Genomic DNA, 16,702 nt, shown 5'->3' on the forward strand with positions numbered 1-16,702 from the left:
ACGATGGACGGTGTACAAAACTGCTTGAAGATCTCGGGCGAACACTCCAGTTCGTTCGAGTCTCGGCGGGGATTACAACAGGGCGATGGACTTTCATGCCTGTTGTTAAATATTGCGCTTGAAGGTGTCATGCGGAGAGCTGGACTTAATAGTCGAGGCACGATTTTCACGAGATCCGGCCAATTTGTTTGCTTCGCGGACGATATGGACATTATTGGGAGAAAGTTTGAAACGGTTGCAGATTTGTTCACCCGCCTGAGACGCGAAGCAACAAGAGTTGGGCTAATGGTGAATGCGTCAAAAACAAAGTACATGCTGATAGGCGGAACAGAGCGCGACAGAGCCCGCCTGGGAAGCAGTGTTAGGATAGACGGGGATACTTTTGAGGTGGTTGATGAGTTCGTCTCCCTAAGATCCTCATTCACGACTGATAACAACGTTAGTCGTGAAATACGGAGACGCATCATCAGTGGAAGTCGCGCCTATTATGGGCTCCAGAAGGAACTGCGGTCGAGAAAGATTCACCCCCGCACCAAATGTACCATGTACAGAACTGAAGCATGGACCATGCTGGAAAAGGACCTGCAAGCACTTGGAGTGTTCGAACAAAGGGTGCTTAGGACGATCTTTGGGGGAGTGCAGGAGAACGGTGCGTGGCAGCGGAGAATGAACCAAATGAACCACGAGCTCGCTAGGCTCGCTAGGCCGGAAGGGTGCGCTGGGCAGGGCATGTTGAAAGACACCGGACAACAATCCTGCAAAGATGGTGTTCGCGTCGAATCCGGTTGGCACAAGAAGGCGGGGAGCACAGCGAGCGAGTTGGCTTGATCAGGTGCAACAAGATCTGGAGAACGTGGGCAAAAATCGAAGTTGGAGAGACACAGCCATGGACCGAGTAAATTGGCGTAACATCGTTAACGAGGTTTTATCAAATTTATTGATGTAACACCAACTAAATAAATAAATAAACTTTATTTTATCACCACATTTTTCATTTTATTTTTACTTCAGCCAATTTAACCGCATAAAAATCCAAGAAATTTAAATTTTCGTTTTATATTAAGCAAGGATCATAATAAAATAATACATTTTTAAATAATTTTAAAATACTCATACCTGTTTAATCAACTGCTTTGATTTGTTTTTTTTTTTAACTCTTCACGCAGCGAACTGAACTATCTAAATTCATACATTTTACCTTATGAAAAATGGAGCGTTCATTGCAATATGAACGCTTTATGTATCGTTTTGGCATCACCCAGCATCAAGGCGTTGATAGGTGCGTGGTATACGCACGGGTCCATCGATCGCAAGGTTCTTGGTTCGATTCCAGGTTTCTGCGAAAACATGTTTTGTTTTCAAATTTTGGTTTAATAAGGCAAATCTAGAAATTTTAATCGATTTCTTTTGGCGAATTTTCATAAGGGGTTCCTATGGATTGTACGACATTTCCCCGAATGCAATTTCCTTGAATGACGTTTTCCCGAATGAAATATTTCCCCGAATGTACCATTTCCCCGAAAAAATCGTAATGTAAATAGTGGTTTCTGCGCTCGTGTACATACACGTTATATGTCACCAACACTACCTAAAGAGTGCTGGTTTAAAATGTAAACAAAGATCAGCTGTTCCGGCAGTATTTTCAACCAGCAAATTTGCACACGTGCTCGTGACACCGCTCGGCGAGAGCTCAATGACATACCGCCGTGCGGGGTGACATTGGTCCTAGGGGGTAACTTTGACCGTTCTTTTTGATGCATCTCTTGACTAGCACGGGAGGCAAAAAACTAATCCATGACCATCCAGTGGCTATTTATAACGTATTCTTGAAGCTTGCCACAATATTTTCATTATTCTGGTTTTAGTTTGCTGTGAAAATCTTGGCCCAAAGTCACCCTTATGGACCAATGTCACCCCGCACGACGGTACTGAAAGTTATCCATGTTCCTGCTGCCAAAAAGTATTTAACGTGTCAGCTGATGTAAGATTAGACGAAAATTGATTAATTTGTTATAAAAATCCATGTTTAAACAGATGTTCAAAATAATGTGGCACGAGCATTTGGCTCAAAACAACACAGATTAATTTTTGTGATACCCTGATGAAAAAAATCGAGCACATGATAGGCAGTTTCATTTGAAGCGGTATCGTTGGACTATAGATATTTGGCTTATGTACGAATTTGGCTTATGGACGAATGAACATTCGGCTTACTTTTGCCTTCTTAGAATAATACGCTGTTCTTTATATTTATACTGTTCCAATATGCAGTGACACTTAGCTGATAATCTTAAATTTCCCTTCTTTTAATAATAGGCTGTTCTTTCACATTGTTTCGCATTATTTAACAAAGATGCCTTATTTAGCCAATTACAATGAGAAAAAATGAACAGACCAAATAAACTTTTTCTTGCATACTGATAATATTCGTTTGTATCTATCGTTTCCAGGAAAGTGGCCGATTATAGTGACGACGAGTTTCATGAGTTGCGAAAGATGAAACAACGCAAAGCAGCGAGGTAAGGCTAGTCATTGCTTATGTTTTTTATCATAAAATAGCAGTCATCATTTGTCAACACTCTCTAAAATAAAGTTACACAAAATCGGACTCTTCTGGACCAATACACACATGGGTATTTTAAACACATCTTGATTTTGCGCTGATTTCCACTTCATTTTCTCAAATTTCACGACACTGGATTGCGAAGCTTATATGTCATATTCTTTGAGAGAAAGAGGAAGAATGAGCCCAAGAGCAGTTTATTAGAATGAGTCAATATCACTCATATGATGTGTTAATGCAGAAGAGCTGGACTTTGTGCAAATCGTACTCAAATTTGTGTAACTTAATTTAACCGTGCAAAACCGCCCTCTCAATTCATTACCCAAATGTCTCAACGTTATGCTCTTCTGCATTACAATTTAGGGACCGTCCATAAATGACGTAGCATTTTAGGGGGGAGGGGGGAGTCTACGATTTTGCTACGAACCATGTATTAGGTATGGGAAAATAGGCTACGATGGGGGAGGGGGGTGTCGAAAATTGGCCAAAAAATGCTACGTCATTTATGGACGCTACCTTATACTCTCTTCGAGTATCATGCGTAATTAAACAGCTAGACAATGAAAGGACCTTTTAACGTTTTTCTTTCCATTTCCCACGACAAATCGCCGCCGGGTGTCATTGTCATCGGGATGCGGTTTCATTGCTTGCGGCAATCAAAGTTTGTCGGCAAAAACGCGCAAAGACACCGGATATTCGACGGCAAGCAGTCAGACAACGGCCGAGCAAAAGCATTTGCGCAAAAAAGCCGGAAAACGTTTGGGTGCTGATGAGGCGGTTCACGATGAAGTGGCACTGGAAACGGAAACGGCGCGACGGGGCGGAAAGAAAGGAAGCCACTCAAGAAAGCTAATGACCAGCAGTCAGGATTATGAAGTGGACGGTGACGGTTTGGAGGAGTTGGAAAACGACCGGAAGTGGTCACGCAATCGTAAGGAGGGAGGCAGAAGCGACGACAGGTGAGTGTATGGCTACTCAATTTTAATTTACGAGCAGTATGAGATTGGCATCATTCAAAAACGGAAATTGTCGTTAAGATCAATCTGAGTGAGACCTGAGCAATGGAATGTCTAGGGGAGAGAGGGGTAATATGCCACTTCTAAGCAAATAGCGTAATTTATCAGTAGGTAAGGGGCGGTCCATTTATTACGTAAGACAATTTTTGGGATTTTTCAACCCCCCCTCCCCCTATGGTAAGACTTTTTGTATGAAAATAAAAAATAAATTGTATTGCGCGTAAGAAATCTCAAACCCCCTCCCCTCCCCCCATAAACCCTTACGTAATTAATGGACGGCCCCTAAAGAGCATTTCCAAGCTCATTTTACGTTATTGGGTAGTTTATATTCTTTGTCAATTCACCCAACTTTCCAGCTAATGTAAAATTGAAAAAAAAAATCAAGATATGTTTTTAAACTGATGTCTGGAGAAAAACGACTTTTGGTATGAGCCAAAATGCCCGCTAGGATTTTCCACTTTGGGCTTTGAATGAAGTATGCCACGCTTCTTCGCTCCCTTCGACGGAGGAATGGAATGAAGGAGATGCATATAACAAATAACAAGAGTAGGTTCAACATACTAAAGATGAGCGAAACGAGTTGAAGCCATTCAACGATCAGATAAAAAGTGAATCGGAAGAAAAGGAACGAACCGATTCTTTGCCACTCTTTCAGTCGTATCTTGTTTTTTTTTTTATAATGCCTAACCTGTGCTTCGCTTTGCGCGCCATGCAACACATGCACACACAGTTTGCTACTGCGTTTTCTCAGCATAGACAGACAAACAACTAATTTGCTCCACCTACTTGCATTGCAGGTAGAGGAAAGAAAAAAGAATCCCGAATGATTTCCTTGAGCAATCCCGGAAGAATTCTTGACGGAATTCCGGGAGAAATTGCTGGAAGAATCCCATAGGCAAGCCTAAAGGAATTCCTGCAGGAATCCCGTAAACTCTGGTAGGAATCTTAAGAAAATTTCTAGAGGTATATTTGGGAATCCTTGTAGGAATCTCTGGGGAACTCTTGGAGGAATCCCTGCAAACTTTTTGTAGTTGTTACCTGAAGAATTTCTGGTAAATTCCAGGAGAAATTTTTAGAAAGTTCTTGGAGAAATCCCTGGGAAATTCCTAGAGGAATCTCTAGAGAATTCTCAAAGAAAAACCTTGGCAATTTCCCAAGGAAACTCTAAGAAATTCCTGGGAAATTTCTGCAGACAACCCTGGTGAATCTTTGAAAGGATCTCTGGGACATTCTCAAAATAATATTTGAAGCATTTCTCTGATGTTCCTGAATAATTCCTAAAGAAATTTCTGAAAGAATCACTGGGGGGTTACCGGAGAATTTCTGGAAGAATCCTTAGGAAATTTCTGGAGATTTTCCTGAATAAACTCTGAGGTATTTTTGGAAGATTGTCTGTATAGTTTTTGAAGAAATCCCTGAATGATTTCTGAAGAAATTCCTGGATAATCCCTGCAGAGAAATCCTTGAGGTATTCCTGGTGAAATTCTGGAAGATTTTTTGGAGCATTCATGGAGAAATCTTTGGAAGATTCCTAGAAAAGTTTCTGAGGCATTTCTCTGCAATTCCTATGAAATTATTGAAGAAATTTTTGAAGTGATCCCTAGGAAATTTCTTGAGGAATCTGTGAAGCTCGGAATCGTTGTTGGCAAGCGGGAGCCCCACGAAGAACCTTTCATTCCATTCTGACGTTACTGTAGGAGTGAGGCGTCGAAGTTGTGCCATGCCTACTAGATCGTTTGATGTCCGATCCGATGCTACATTCTAGGAGTTCTTTCAACAGGCTTTTGATTGTCAGCCATCATAACAGGGTTGGAAGACAAGATCAATGACAATATTCTTTCAGTACCACACATCCTCCCTCTTCTCAGGAAAAAAAAAGGTTTGAAGTGATGAGTTTTCACATCGTTTTCGTCATCACGAAAGCTTTTAAGAATTCAGGATATATCTTTCACATCGCTAAGAACTTCACCGACGTATACTGTCTCATAACTCAACGGTTCACTCGTACATGCGACATTGAAACATTTTTCCGCTATAGGATACCCACACAATCAGAACGGCGTTGAAATTATTGATCGGTTGAATGTCGGCAAGCTAATTCTATGTAATGATATCTCTAAGACAAACTAATTTTGGACAAAACATTTCTATTAATAAACTGACATTTACGTGTTAAACAGAGTAGCATTAGCGTTTGATTTTCATCTTGTTGCACATTCAAACCACCGTAGGGGAATTCGGGGTAAAACCGACACCCTAAGCTTATTGATAAATTTTGTGTACTTTCGCTTGTTAAACGAACCTTAAATTGTTGTAGAATCACATATTGGTTGTAAATCTATCAATCCTTGCGATCGCTGGATGATATATTAAGGTTATATAGTGATTTAAATCAAATTGATATTTCATCATTTTTAGGTGAGATAATTGAGAGTGCGGGTAAGATCGACACCCTGTTGGGGTAAAACCGACACATCCACTTTGAATAGAATTTATACATTGTGAACATCACCATCACATTGCATATTTAAAATAATACCTTAAACATGACTTTCGACATTTATGACCCCTTCCTCTAAAGGATTATTTACATATTACGTAAATTATTAAGGAGAGGCCAAAGATCCACTAAATATATGTGAAAATATCAAATGTGCCATGCTAAGATTATAAAGTTGGGGTGAATACACATGGGTATTATTTATTATTTATTCATTATTCATGGAATACTTACGAAGATGAAGTTGTAGCGAATGATTGGTTGTGAAAATCAATATTGTTTTATTTTAACGAAACAGAAAAGTGTAATTATTTTTAGATAATAAAAACTGTCGAACCTCATGGTTTGTAAATAAACAATAAGATTAATTTATGTCAGAATATTTCAAATTGCATTATTTCTTCAATTTTAAATGAGAAAAAAAATCCTTCAGGCTTCATCAAATAAGTTGAAACGTGATAACATAGAAATATTTTTCTAATACTTAATGATAGCTTGTGGCAAGTCATATAGTGTCATATTTTACATGTTAACAAGTTTGCCATCCGTGAACTTCACTGGAATTCGAAAATAAAGACCCACATGAACTACAGAGATAGTCTTCCGATTGGGAAGATTCTCTGAAGTTAGATTATGAAGCAAAGAAAGGTGTCGATTTTACCCCAAATAAAAGTGTCGATCTTACCCCGAGTGGACATTTATTTTTCAATAGCGTTTTCAGCTGTCAAAAAAACAAAAAATAGTTTCTCCTTCATGTTGTATCAACGGAATAATAGTAAATGATGATGGAGACGCAGAACAAACAATGACATTTTAAAAATTTCACATGCCAAATAGTTAAAGAATAACTGCGAAATATTGCAACTGCTGTTGCTTGTATGTTATCCAATATGATTTTGTTGTTTATTTTGGCAATTTATTGGTTGCGTCAGTTGTAATGGCATTCGAAACACAACATTTCACAAGTTTAGATAGAGCGTGGTGGAAACTGCATGAAAATCTGCTCAAAACATGAAAAAGCAAAGGGTGTCGAGCTTACCCACAGTGTCGGTTTTACCCTGATTTCCCCTACTTTTACGGAAATACTCACTCGAAGACTTGTTTGACTGTTATTACTTGTTTTGATATAACATGTTTTGATCTACTAAATTACTAGACATATTGGGCTTACTATTTTATTCTATAGTTACCGCCAGTCGCGCATGCATGTGAGCATCACTTTTATTAGGAACCAATTTGCGACCACTAGTCGCGATAGCAGGTGTACGCCACCATTGCTTATAGCAAATATACGTCCACTAGTCGAGCTAACAACATCAATAATACTTGCTATGAACAAGTATACGACCACCAGTCGAGTTAACAACATCAATAGCAGTTACTTAGAACAAGTATGCGACCACCAGTCGTGGTAGCAAGTGTACACCACCATTGCTCAGAACAAATATACGACCACCAGTCGAGTTAACAACATCAATAGCAGTTACTATGAACAAGTATGCGACCACCAGTCGCGTTTGCAAGTGTACACCACCATTGCTTAGAACAAATATGCGACCACAAGTCGCGCTAGCAATATCAATAACATTGATTGATAGGAACAAGTTTGCGACCACTCGTCGCGTTAAGGACATATTCATTGCAACCATCTGTCGCGTTAAAGACATTACTTTTTTATATTGCAACCACCAGTCGCTTTAAGGGACATTTTTTTATTGCAACCATCAATCGCGGCAAGAATATTTTTTTATTGCAATCAGCAGTCACGTTAAGGACATTTTTTGCATTGCAAACACCAGTCACGTAAAGGACGTTTTTTTTGCATTGTAACATGTATTTTTTTTAACATGGCAATTATTTATAAATAATAATGAATTAAGCAGGTTTGAATGGTTTGAATCTCACCGATTATCGACACAAAAAATCGCAGATACAGTATGCTTCACACTTAACTTGTTCGGTAAACCTTACTGGATACACAATGTACTGAAGCAAATAGGAAAGAAAACAATCATGTGCAATATTGGGCAAATTTGACCAAAACATCGAAAATACTGAATCGATTCAAATTCGGTACGTCAAATCGATTCGTTTATTAAATCGAATCCTTTGTATCGACTTTTTTCTAAATCGATTTGATTTTTCCACTCGTAAGCAAATTTACAAGAACAACGGCTCAAAATAAGACCAAATCCCTAGCATTAGGATTTTATGTTGTTTCAACATAAAAAAATCGATTTATTGGAACGAAAAATCTACTCTTGGAACATCAATTCAAAATCGCCCATGGCTAGGAAAATTTGCACACACTAACATTCATTTTTCACTCATAAATAAATAAGTAGATAAACTTCATAGGTATTTTAGACAGATAATATATAGAAATGTATGTATAATCACAGAAGAAACGATAAAATGATCACATACGACCAAAGCGAAGTTTCATTATTGTTTATATAGAAATTTGCAGAGTTGATGTTACGGGAGTTTTTTTTTTGTACGATTGAAATTACTAATTGATAAGTTCACTTCTCTTTTGTAAAATCACATTATTATACAAATTATACAAATTATACTTTATTATACAATATTTTTTATACACATTTTGCACGGATATGTTCAATTGACTTATGCAAAAAAAAAAAATAGTTCAGTTCCTAATGTTATTCTTTATCCGTTCAATTTATGCAGAAAATAGGTCCCTGATAAAAGCAGCAAGCGCACTTCATAACTTAGATGAATCAGCTCGAAATGAACATAATCTTTGAATCGGACAAAACAGATGAAACACTTTCTCCATTTGTTTTACATTCAAATATTTCCATCGAAGCAATCTGTTTGAATTCTTAAGCAAAACAAAATATTCACTTCAAAGCCTGCATCGCGCAACTCAAATAGGTGATGCTGATGTTCAATAAGAGCAACAACAAGAACAGAGAGAAACATTGCTGCTTCAACGAGAAGTGAAGCGGCTAAAACATGTTCATGTCATATTTCCTCTTCAATCAGTTTTCTCTTATTCCTAGAAAATATCACATTACTGTTTACTTACAGATATATGCCTTATTTATCAGATTCAAACTTCACTGCACTATCACTCTGAACACATATTTTCACATTTTCACACGGTTTTAGAAGCACTTGACACAAACACATCTTCTAGTGGACACTCCCGCTTGCTAACGAATCCAGGCTCTTCAGGAACACGAAAATTTATTTAAAATTCTGGCAGATTCGCCAAATGTGAGGCTCTGAATCGTTGTTGGCAAGCGGGAGCTCCACGAAGAACCTTTCATTCCATTCTGACGTTACTGTAGAAGTGAGGCGTCGAAGTTGTGCCATGCCTACTAGATCGTTTGATGTCCGATCCGATGCTACATTCTAGGAGTTCTTTCAACAGGCTTTTGATTGTCAGCCATCATAACAGGGTTGGAAGACAAGATCTATGACAATATTCTTTCAGTACCATACAGAATCTCTGAGGAATTCTTGGAAAGATGCCTAAGGAATTCCTGGAGAAATCCTTGGAGAATTGCTGAAAGAAGAATTGTTTGAGGACATTCTGGAGAAATCTCTGAGGGAATCCTGGAGTAATCTCTAAAGAATTCTTGGAGGAATCCATAGAAGTTTCCTGGAGGAACCCCAACAAAAATCCTGGAGTGATCTTCTGGATATTTCTGGAGATATATCTGAAGAGTTCTTGAAGGAATTACTGAAAAATTCCAATGGAAATCACTGGAAAGTTGCAGTAGGATTCTCTGCTAAATTCATGAAGGAATTTCTAGTAGAATTCCGGAATAATCTCTGTGCAATTATTGTAGGAATGTAAAATTCAATTGCTTAAAGAATGGTATTTTGTCTGAAGAAAAAAAAATCCGAAGGAATTCCTGGAGGAATTCCGTAGAAATTCTTGGAAAAATCCCGGGTGAATTCTTGGAGGAATCCCGGAGGAACTTTGGAAAAATTCCTGAAAGTATCCCGCAGGAATTTGTTAAGAAGTCCCGGAAGAATTCCTGAAGGAATCGTGGAAGAATTACTGGAGGAATCCCGAAGAGATTCCTGGAGGAACCCCGATGAAATTCCTAGACGAACCCAGAAGGAGGAATCCCGGAGGAACTCCTGGAGGAATTTCTTGAGGAATTCCGGAGGAAGGCCGGAGGAATTCCAGGAGAAATTCCGAACGAATTCCTAAAGAACCCTCGGACGAGTTCCTACTGGAATCCCGGACTAGTTTCTGGATGAATCTCAGAGGAATTCCTGGGGGAATCCCGGAGGTGTCCCGTAGGAATCTTGGAGGAATTCTTGAAGGAATCCTGAAGGCATTCCTAGAAGAAAGAATTTAAAGTATTTCTGGAGGATTCCCGGAGGAATTTCTGGAGGAATCTTGGAAGAATTCCTGGAGAAATACCGAAGGAATTTCTGAGGGAATCCCGGAGGATTTCATGAAGTTAAAATTCCGAAGAAATTGCTGGAGGATTCTAGTAGGATTTCTTGGAGGAATCCCAGAGAAATTCCTGGAAGTATCGCTGCAGGAATCCCAAGAAAGTTTCTAGAGGTATATTTGGGAATTCTTTGAAGAATCTCTGGAGTATTCTTAGAGGAATCGCTGGGGAATTCCTGGAGAAATCCCTGAAGATTTTCTGAAGTAGTACCTTGGGAATTTCTGATAAATTCCTGGAGGAATTTCTACGGAGCTCTTGGAGAGAATTCCTGAAGACATCCCTGGTGAATCTTTGAAAAGGATCCCTGGGACATACCAGAAATAATCTTTGAAGCATTTCTCTGAAGTTCCTGGAGGAATTTCTGGAAGGTTCTTTATGAAATTTCGTGAAGAATTCCTGGAGATTGTTTTAAGTAAACTCTGGGATATTTTTGAAGATTATATGGAGAATTTCTGAAACCCTAGATAATTGCTGAAGAAATTCTTGGAGAATTCCTGGAAAGTAATCCCTGGGAAATTCATGAGAAATTTATGTAAATTTCTTTAGAAATCTTTGAGGAATTCCTGGTGAAATTGAGTAAAATTTCCCAAAGCATTCATGAAGAAATCTCTGGGACACCTCTTTCAAGAATTTCCGAAGCATTTCTATGCAGTTCCAGGGGAATTTTTCAAGGAATTTCTGTAGGAACCCCTAGGGAATTACTGGTGAATACTTGGCATGATCGTATTCGCCAGTAATTACCTGGGGAATCCCTGAAGAACTGCTTTAGAAATCTCTGAGGAAATCATGCTGGAGTAATCTCTGCGGGAATCCTGAAGTAATCCCTAAGGTATGCCTGGAGTTATCTCTGAGTAATTCTTGAAGAATTCCTTAGGAGTTTCCCAGAGGAATTCCCAAAAACATTTCTGAATGGATCCCCTGGATATTTCTGGAAAAATATCTGAAGAGTTTTTGAAGAAATTATTGAATAATTCCAGTACAAATTACTGAAAAATTGAAAAATGAATCGCTGTAAATTCATAGAATCCCTCCTAAATCCCTAGTGGAATTCCAGAATAATATCTGGACAATTCTTGTAGGAATGTAGAACTTAATTGCTTCAAGAATCATATGGTATTTTGTCTAAAGAACATGCCGAGGAAATAAAAGCAATCCCGAGGAAAGAAAAGCAATCCCGAAAGAATTCTGTATAAATTGTTGGAAGAATTCCTGATGAATTCTTGGAGGAATCCAGGAGGAATTTTTTGAGAAACTTTTGAAAAATTCCCGAAAGTATCCCAGAGGAATTCGTTAAGGAATCCCGAAGAAATTCCTGGAAGAACCCCGAAGAACTTGCTGGAGGAACCCCGAAGGAATTCCAGGAGGAGTGTCGGAGGAATTCTTGGAGGAATGCCAGACGAATTCCTGGAGGAATCCCGGAGGAATTTCTGGAGGAATCTCGAACGAATTTCTAGAGGACCCCGGACGAGTTCCTAGAGGAATCCCGGGCTAGTTCTTCGAGGAATCCCAGAGGAAATCCAGGAGAAATCCCGGAGAGATCTCGTAGGAATAACTGGTGGAATCTCAGAGGAATTCTTGAAAGAATCCTGGAGGAATTCCTAGAGGATTCATAGGGGATTCCCGTAGGAATACCTAGAGGATTCCCGGAAGAATTCCTGAATGGATCTCGGAGGATTTACTGGAGCAATACCGAAGGAATTCCAGAAGAAATCCCCGAATTCCTAGAGGTGAAATTTCGGAAGATTCATGGGAAAATTCCTTAGAAATTAATCGAGCAATTGATCGAGGAATCCCGTAGGAATTACTGGAATAATTCTGGAGGAATACCGGATAAATTGCTGGATGAATCTAGGAGGAATCCCAGAGGAATTTCTAGAGAAATCCCAGCAGGAATTCCGTTGTAGTATTACTTGGGGAATTTCTGGTAATGCCTGGAGAATATTCTAGGGATTTATTGGGAAAATCCCTGGAAAATTCCTGGAGGAATCTCTGAAGAATTTTTGGAGAAACCCCTGTTCAATTTCTGGAGGAATCCCTGAGAAATTCTAGGGGAAATCCTGAAGAATTCCTGGAGAGATCGCTGATGAATCTTTGAAGGAATTGCTGGGACATTCCTGAAAGGATTTTGGAACCATTTTTCTGAAGTTCCTGTAGAATTCCTGGAGATATTTCTGAAAGGATCCCTGAGGAGTTACTGGACGAATTTCTGGAAGAATCCTTAGGAAATTCCTGGAGATTTTATTGAAAACACTCTGGTATATTTTTGGAAGATTATCTGTAGAGTTTCTGAAGGAATCCCTGGATTATTTCTGAATAAATTCCTGGAAAATTCCTGCAGAGAGATCCCTGGGGAATTCCTGAGAAATTAATGTAAATTTCTTCAGGAATCTCTGAGGGATTCTTGTTGTAATTCCAGAAGATTCCCTGGAGCAGTCATGAAGAAATCTCTGGAAAATTTCTAGAAGAATTTCTGAAGCAAGCACATTCCTGAGGAATTCATTAAGACATTTCTGAAGTGATCCCTAAGGAATTTCTGGAGGAATCTATGGGGAATTCTGGAAAAGACCCCTGGGAAATTCCTGAAGAAATCCTTGTAGAGTTGCTTTAGGTATCTCTGAAAACATCCTGAAGTCATCTCTGAGGGAATCCTGGAGTAATCTTTGAGGAATTCCCGGAGAATTTCTTATAAGTTTTCTGGAGAAATCTTCAAAAACATTCTGATGGGATTCCCTGGATATTTCTGGAGGAACACCAGAAGAGTTCTTGAAAGAGTTACTAAAAAATTCCAGTGGGAATCCCTGCAAAATCCCAGAGTGAATCAATGCAAAATTCATGGAGGAATTCCAGGTTAAATTCCGGAATAATCTCTGGGAAATTCTTGTAGGAATCTAGGGGGAATTCGTGGAAAATTCCTGGAGGAATCCTTGGGTTATTTTTGTGGTGATGAATCTCTAAAAATTTCTTAAGCCATTTCCAGAAAATTTTGGAAGGAAGTTTACTGGAACTCTCGTTAGAATCATTATAAAATTTAATAGAGGAGTCCCTGGATAAGTTCTTAAAGTAAATCTAGAAGATATTTTAAGGAATACCTGCAAAAAGTTCTGAAGGAATATTTACAGAGGAATTTCTTAAGAAATCCAGGAGAATCTTCGGAAGAAGAGCTGGGAGATTTTCAAGAGGAAGCCCAGAAGGAAATATTGGGGGAATCTTTAGAAGAATTTATTAATGAATCTCATCTGGAACACCTGTGCAATCATTGGAGAATATTTGGAGATTGTTTTCTTTGAGTAAAGGCCTTCAGATCTACAAGCTCAACATGATGTTAATGAATTAGGTTTATTCAATAAAATGTGCCCTCGAGCTTCAAAATTAACGATTGTTTACGGTTTAGATAAAATCGTCTGTGAGTAAAGGTTTTCGTAACTTTAGATGTAACCTGAGATCTTTCGATGGTTTATGAAAAACATAATTCAGATCAACATACATAACCAGTAATCTCATGACGATAGATCAATAAGATTTACACTACAGATTTACACATACAATTATGGTGAACTTATTTCAAAATTCTTCGATTGTCATTGGACTTCTTTAAAAAAATATACAAGCGTAACTAGTAGAGTTATTGACATTAATAAGGTTTATAAAATTGAAGTCAAACAGGCTCAATGAAATGTGCCCTATCAAGTTTCACAATCATAGGTTATTTTCGGTTATCTAAAAACTTTTTTGAGTAAAGACCATTGTATCCACAGACGTAATTAGAGGTCTGCCGAATATGTTTTAATGAACCAATATGGATATAAATCTCTACGAAAAGTCACTTGCTACGCTAGTAGATCTGAAGATCTTACTCGAAAAAGTTCTTGTACAACCTTGAACGGTCAAGGAACCCAAAACTTTGAAGAACATGTGTTCATGAGCCTATTTGTGTGTAAATGTTGTTTATAAAACTTCGAAGTGATTTCTCGGAATTTCTCGGAACTCTAGTTACGGTTGTAGATCTAAAGACATGAGCACAAATGAGTTTTAGGATAACTTTCAATAGTCACTGAACTCAAAGCATGCGTTTATGGACAAAAGATCGGAAGACAAAACGTCGAAAGGACGAAAGGTCAAAAGAACGAAAAGTCGAAAATGATTTCCACTTATGTCCTTTCGACCTTTTGTCATATTTTTTTAAACTTGGTTAACCTGAATAAATGAATCTGTGTGGATATTATCTTAAATTGTATGGTTATGAAAGATCACTCACTGGACTTGTAGATTTGAGTAGTTGTTGGATAACTTTTAGCAGTCGTTTAAGTAGTTTTTGGGTAACCTCGAATTCAGTGGTAACGTTTCCAAAACATGAATGTTTGTAGTAGCCCCCGGAATCCAAATAGAGGTTTGGGTGTACCGAATCCATTGACCGAACTACCTCCAGAGAACATGAGCTGTCGGTGGAAATTAACCCGTTAACGCCCAGCGTCCTCAATTGAGGATAGTGATTTGCGCAAATAACTTCAAAACGATACAAATTATATTGGTATCATGTTAGGAAAACTTGGTCATAGACCTGAAATCTTCCACTCAGTTGACATTATATTTCGGAATTCACTCACCAGGTGGCGCTACAGTAAAACATACCTTATACCCGCAGATCCAACCCCCTGCAAACTCGGAAGTCTAGCATTGACAATGCATATCTCTGTTTATTGCGCATAATAGCGAAAATTTGAACCATTATAACAATAAGATTTTGTAGTACCCCTAGAAAGCGTACAACGCGATACACTACTATATTGATAAGGGCAGGAAAACCATTTATTTATTTAATAATCATCAACAAGTATTTGTTCCCTGGGCTTGGGATTATATTTTCCAGGGAGTGATGAATTTTGATAATTGATCGCTGTTGTTAGTAGTTTTGATTAGATGTTGGGTGAATTTCAAAGCAATGGCAACCTTTTTATTACAAAATTTAGATTTTATCTTCTGACCTAAAGATTCTGGTTAAACTACTAAACTATGCAGTTGGCTAGGCCAGGCTATCACTCATCAAAATTGCTTTCACTTCGGGAAAATATAATTTCAAGCTGGCGAGAAGATTACGAACTGAGGGTTGGTTTGGAGCACAAGCAGACCCTTGAATGTGCAATGTGGGGTAGTAATTGGGAATGCCATTGACGGTTTGTAATCTTCTACGAGGTTTTCGAAACCCAACAGGGCGCGTGCACCAGGTTGCGGATAGGAGCAAAGAGAGATCAATAGCATCTACTTAAAAAAATAAAGCAAAAAGCCGTTCCATGATTAGGCAATGTTTAGCGATCTTCTATTGTGTTCTAGTACTATAAAATTCTTCGCTCACTGGGAACTCTGGCCTTGATAATATCAATAGTGATAAAAACATAAAAAAATATCTAATACTTAATAAGTACAATGTAGCTTCAATGTAGTAATAAATGAAATAAAATCAATTTTCTATACTTGACAAGGTTTTGAAGACAATCAATGAGTGGAAGAACTACCTATTAGAAAAGCCACATCAGCTAAGGCTATACATATACAAATGTTGGTCATAGGGTCATGGCGAGCATTCGGTATGTATGTCTGTTGACTACATCGGGGCATCACTGTACTCAACCATGCATTCACAATGAAATGAGAAGCGAGAAGTGAGAAATCGAGTAGGCAATACGCCGATTCTCATGACACCTCAAACGGCGTTCAAACGACTTTAATTATGGTAAATAGCATCCTCGCAAAGTTTGAAATGAATCGGAAGAAATTTGACTGTGCACAGGCCATTTGAAGTTTATATGGAGATAACTATGGAAAACGCCATCTTTTTGTGTTCAGCCCTCTATCTCTTCGTCACAATGTTTTATGGAAAAGTGAATAAAATCTTCTCACGTGAAATCCTTTAAGCTACAACTTTGCCGAAGACCACATTTTGATTGGACGTCAGGATAAATTGCTATTCATAATCATAAACTGGGTATGCATTTTGCATGCTGAACCAACTGCCTGGCAGGCAACAGTGGTGCTCCCGGCGGGTAGAATAGATCAAAGTAATCCAGGCTACTATGTTCTACAACAAAAAACAGTGTTGCTCTGAAAGTAATTGAATGATCATCTCAGCATGGTTTAGACTTTGTTATCAATAATAACAAATTATCCTTACGTCCCATCAAAATGT

The 16,702-nt window shown here is 38.5% G+C and overlaps 1 protein-coding gene across 1 annotated transcript in view; it reads left to right on the top strand.

Annotated features, from left to right (window-relative positions):
• The window catches only part of LOC5565475 (uncharacterized protein DDB_G0283697), a 29,457-nt gene that overhangs the window by 3,901 nt on the left and 8,854 nt on the right, over positions 1-16,702 (top strand). The window contains exons 3-4 of the mRNA XM_021853020.1: positions 2,451-2,519; positions 3,226-3,522. Coding sequence (XP_021708712.1) covers positions 2,451-2,519; positions 3,226-3,522 — 366 coding nt within the window. The remainder of the gene's footprint in view (positions 1-2,450; positions 2,520-3,225; positions 3,523-16,702) is intronic.

Source organism: Aedes aegypti, chromosome 3 (genome assembly GCF_002204515.2).
Source record: "Aedes aegypti strain LVP_AGWG chromosome 3, AaegL5.0 Primary Assembly, whole genome shotgun sequence".
Lineage (NCBI taxonomy): Eukaryota > Metazoa > Arthropoda > Insecta > Diptera > Culicidae > Aedes > Aedes aegypti.